This window comes from Penaeus chinensis, chromosome 38 (assembly GCF_019202785.1).
Source record: "Penaeus chinensis breed Huanghai No. 1 chromosome 38, ASM1920278v2, whole genome shotgun sequence".
Lineage (NCBI taxonomy): Eukaryota > Metazoa > Arthropoda > Malacostraca > Decapoda > Penaeidae > Penaeus > Penaeus chinensis.
The window spans coordinates 2,106,775-2,111,774 of record NC_061856.1 but is presented as its reverse complement, the minus strand read 5'-3'; the positions used below and the strand labels follow the sequence as shown (position 1 = coordinate 2,111,774).

At 36.8% G+C, this 5,000-nt stretch overlaps 1 protein-coding gene across 1 annotated transcript in view; it reads right to left on the bottom strand.

Annotated features, from left to right (window-relative positions):
* Nucleotides 1-3,379: 3,379 nt before the first annotated feature.
* LOC125045812 (glycine-rich cell wall structural protein-like) overlaps nt 3,380-5,000 on the bottom strand; it is a 5,206-nt gene continuing 3,585 nt past the window's right edge. Inside the window, exon 2 of the mRNA XM_047643306.1 lies at nt 3,380-3,396. Coding sequence (XP_047499262.1) covers nt 3,380-3,396 — 17 coding nt within the window. The remainder of the gene's footprint in view (nt 3,397-5,000) is intronic.

Genomic DNA, 5,000 nt, shown 5'->3' with positions numbered 1-5,000 from the left:
TTCTCTTCTCTCTTTCCTCTCTTTCCCTCTTCTTCTCTCTCTTGCTCTCTCTCTTCTCTCTTTTCTTTCTCACTTCTCATTCTCTCTTCTTCTCTATCTCTTCTCTCTCTCTCTCTCCTTTTTTCTCTTTCTTCTCTCTCTCAATCTCTCTCTCTCTCTTCTACACTTCTCTTTCTCTCTCTTCTCTTTTCCTTTCTCTTTCCCTCTCTTTCTCCCCCTCTCTCTCTCTCTCTTCTCTTCTCTCTTTTCTCTTCTCTCTCTTCTCTCCCTCTATTCTCTTCTCTTCTCTTTTTCTCTTCTCTTCTTCAACTCTTTCTCTCTTCTTCCCTTCTCTTCTCTCTCTCCTCCTCCATTCCTTCCTCCTTCTCTCTTCTCTTCTCTTCTCTCTTTCTTCTCTCTCTCTCCTTATCTCTCTTCTTCCTCTCCTCTCTCTTCTCTCTCTCTTCTCTCTTCTTCTCTCTATCTTCTCTTCTCCTCTTTCTCTTTTTCTCTCTCTCTTTCTCTTTCTCTTCCTTTCTTATCTCTCTTCTCTTCTCTTTCTCTCTCTATTCTCTCTCTCTAATTCTTCTCTTTCTTCTCTCTTATTATTCTCTCTCTCTTTCTCTCTCTTCTCTTCTCTCCCTCTCTCTCTCTCACTTTCTTCTTTCTTCTCTCTCTTCTTCTCTCACTCTTCTATCTCTCTTTCATTCTCTTCCTCTCTTCTTTCTCTTCTTCTCTCTTATCTCTCTCTCTCTTCCTCTCTTCTCTCTCTCTCTCTCTCTCTTCTCTCTCTATATCTCTTCTATCTCTCTATCTCTCTTCTCTTCTTTCTTATTCTCTTATCTCATCTTTCTCTCTCTCTCTCTCTCTCTCTCTATCTCTTCTACTTTCTCTCTATCTTTCTCTCTCTCATATCTCTCTCATCTTCTCTCTCTCTTATTTTCTCTTCTCTCTCTCTTCTCATCTCTCTATTCTCTATCTCTCTTTCTCTTCTCTTTCTTATCTCTCTTTCTTTTCTTTTCTATTTCTTCTCTATCTTTTTCTTCTCTTCATCTTTTTCTCTTCACTCTTCTTACTTCTTCCCTCTATCCATCTCCTTATCTACTCCTCTTCATTCTCTTTCTCTCTCTCTCTTCTCTTTCTTCTCTTCTATCTTCTCTTCTCTATTTTCTCTTTTCTTCACTCTCTCTCTCTCTCTCTCTCTCTTCTCTTATCTCTCTTCTCTCTCTTCTTTTCATCTCTCTCTCTTTCTTCTCATTCTTCTTATTCTCTCTATCTCTCTCTCTTCTCTCTTCTTCTCTATCTTTCTCATTCTCTCTTTCTTCTCTTCTACTCTCTCTCTTTTCTCTCTTCTCTTTCTCTCTTCTCTTATCTTCTTCTATTTATTCTTTCTCTCTCTTCTTCTCTCTTCTCTTCTTCTCTTCTCTCTTCTCTCTCTTCTCTCTATCTCTCTCTCTCTCTTTCTCTTTCTCTCTTCTCTTCTCTTTCTTTATTCTCTCTCTCCTCTTCTCTATTCTTCTCTCTCTCTCTTCTTTTTCTTCTTCTCTTTCTCTCTTCTCTCTTCCTTCTCTCTTCTCTTCTCTCTCTTTCTATCTCTCTTCTCTTTCTCTCTATCTTTTCTTACTCTCTTCTATCTTTATCTCTCTTTTCTCTTCTTCTCTCTTATCTTTCTCTCCTCTCTTCCCTCTTATCTTCATCTTTCTTCTCTCTTCTTTTCTATCTCTATTCTTCTCTCTCTTCTCTCTCTCTCTCTCTATTTCTTCCCTCTTTCTCTTCTCTCTTTTCTCTCTCTCTTTTCTTCTTCTTTTTCTCTTCTATTCTCTTTCTTCTCTTATCTCTTCTCTTCTTTCTCTTTTCTTTTCTCTTCTTTCTCTATCTCTTATTCTTCTCTTTCTCTCTTCTCTTCTATTATTCTCTCTCTCTCTATCTTCTATTCTTCTTTATCTCTCTCTCTTCTCTCTCTTCTTCTTCTTCTTCTCTTCTTCACCTTCTCTCATTTACTTATTCTCTCTCTATCTTCATTTCTTATTTTCTCTCTCTATTCTCTCTTCTCTCTCCCTCTTCTTCTCTCTCTCTCTTCTCTCTCCATCTTTATCTCTCTTTTATCTCTTCTCTCTTTCTCTTTCTTCTTCTCTTCTTCTCTTCTCTATCTCTCTTCTATCTATTCTCTCTTCTCTTCATCTTTTCTTCTTTCTCTCTCTCTCTTTCTCTTCTTCTTCTCTCTTCTTTCTCTTCTCTATCTTTTTTCTTCTCTTCTAATTCTCTTCTCTTTCTCTCTTCTCTTCTTCCTTTTCTCTCTCTTTTCTTCTCTCATTTCTCTTTCTTCTATTTCTTCTCTTTTTCATCTCTCTCTTTATTCTTCTCTTCCTCTTTCTCTACTCTTTCTCTTTCTCTCTTCTTCTTCTATTCTCTTTTTTTTCATCTTTTTCTCTTATTCTTCTCTTTTTTCTTTTCTTTCTTTCTTTTTTCTCTTCTTTTTCTTTCTTTATTTTTATTTTTCTCTCTCTCTTTCTCTCTCTTTCTTTATCTTCATCTTCTCTTATCTCTCTTCTTCTCTCTCTCATATCTTCTCTCTTCTCTATCTTCTCTCTCTCTCTATCTATTCTCTATCTCTCTTCTTCTTTTCTCTCTTCTTTCTCTCCCTTCTCTCTTCTTCTCTTTCTCTTTCTCTTTTTCTCTCTTTCTTTTCATTTTCTATTTCTTCTTCTCTCTTCTCTATTTTCTTTTTCTCTTCTTTTTTTTCTCTCCTCTTATCTTTTTTCTTCTCTCTTCTCTCTCTTTTCTCTTCTCTTATCTCTACTCTTCTTATTTATCTTCTCTCTTATTTTATCTTTCTCTTCTTTCTCTTCTTTCTCTCTCTCTTTTTTCTTCTCTCTTCTTTCTTTCTCTCTTTCTTTCTTCTCTTCTCTTTCTCTTCTTCTCTCTCTTCTTTTTCTTTTTCTTATCTTTCTTCTTCTCTCTCTTTCTCTCTCTATTCTATCTTCTCTTCTCTTTCCTCTCTTTCATCTCCTCTTTCTCTTTCTTTCTCTTCTTCTTTTCTCTTTCTCTTTCTTCTCTTCTTCTCTCTTCTTTCTCTCTTCTCTATTTTTCTTCTTTTCTCTCTTCTTCTTCTTCTCTTCTCTCTTTTCTCTCTCTCTCTCTTCTTATCTTTATTTTCTCCTCTTCTTCTCTTCTCTCTCTTCTTTTATCTCTTCTTTTATCTCTTTCTTCTTCTCTTCTCTTTTTCTTCTATTCTCTTTCCATCTTCTCTCTTTTCTTCTTCTTCTTTTCTTTCTCTCTTCTCTCTATCTCTTCTCTTCTCTTTCTTTCTCTCCTACCTTTTTTTTCATTTCTTCTCTCTTTCTCTTCTTTTTTTCTCTATCTATTATATCTATATATATATTCGTATATTCGATAGAGATTAGTCTAGATCGATATCTATTCTAATATTTAATATACTCTCATATCATAATATCTATATCTCTCTCTCAAATCTCTCCCTACAATATTTTATATTCTATCTATATCTATATACCTATATCTATCTATTATATCTCTCTATATCTTTTCTCTAATTCTATCTCCATATATCTTTCTAGATATATATATTTATATAGATATTCTATATCTTCTCTTCTTATCTATCTCTATATATCTATCTATACCTCTATCCCTCCAATATATATATTGCTATATATCTTATATAGATAGATATATACTGAATCTCTATATATATATATATAATATAGAGATAGACTAGATATCTCTCTATATTATCTATCTACCTCTTCTATATCTATATCTAATTATCTTCTATAGATATATATCTCTCTATGATATCATACTATCCTATATATTCTCTATATATTTATTTATATCTATCTAACAATATATCTCATATTTATCTTATCTATGATATCTATAGCTATATCTAGAATCGATCTATATAGATATCTTTCTCTATATCTATATATCTATATATATATCACTATAGATAGAGAGAGAGAGAGATAGATAGAAAGATAGATAGATAGAGGAGGAAGAGAGATAGAGATGAGATAGAGAGAGAGAGAGAAGGATGGAGAGGAGAGATAGTGTAAGTAGATAGATAGAGAGAGAGCGAGAGAGAGGGAGAATGGAGCGGAGAGAGAGAGAGTGAGAGAGACGAGGAGAGAGAGGAGAGCGAAGAGAGAGAGGAGAGAAGAGTGAGGATTTTAGATAGAATAAGAGAGAGAGAAAGAGAGGCGAGATGAGAGAGAGAGGAGAGAGAGAGAGAGGAGAGGAGGAGATGAGAGAGAGAGAGAGAGTGAGATAGAGAGAGAGAGAGAGATAGATAAGATAAGGATAGAGAGAAGAGAGAGAGAGATGGAGAGAGCAGAGAGAGAGAGAGAACAGAGACAGCGAGAGGAGAGGAGGAGAGAGGAGAGAGAAAGAAAGAGAAGAGGAAAGAGAGAGAGATAGAGAGTGAGAGAGGAGAGAAAGAGCCGAGACGAGGAGGAGAGAGAGAGAGAGAGAGAGGAGAGAGAGAGGAGGGGGAGAGAGAGAGAGTGAGAGAGAGAGGAGAGTGAGAGAGAGGAGAGAGAGATTGAGAGAGAGGAGAGAGACAGAGAGAGGGAGAGGAGAGAGAGGATATTAGAGAGTGAAAGAGGGAGAGAAAGGAGATAGAGAGAGAGAGCAGAGGAGAGAGGGAGAGAGAGGAGAGAGATAGGAGAGAGAGAGATGAGAAAGAGGAGAGAGAGAGAGAGGAGATAAGATGTGAGAGAGAGAGAGGGACGAGAGAGAGAGAGAGAGAGAGGAGAGAGAGAGAGACAGACAGACAGACAGGGAGAGGAGGAGAGGAGAGAGAGGAGAGATGAGAGGAGAAGAGGGGAAAGAAAAGAGGGGGAAGGAGAAGAGAAGAGAGAGGAGAGAGAGAGAGGAGATGAGAGAGAGAGTGAGAGAGAGAGATAGAGTGAGGAAAGGGAGAAGAAAGGAGTGGGGACGAGAGAGGAGAAAAAGGGGAGAGGAGAGAAAGAGGAGAGGGAGATGAGGGTCGAGAGAGA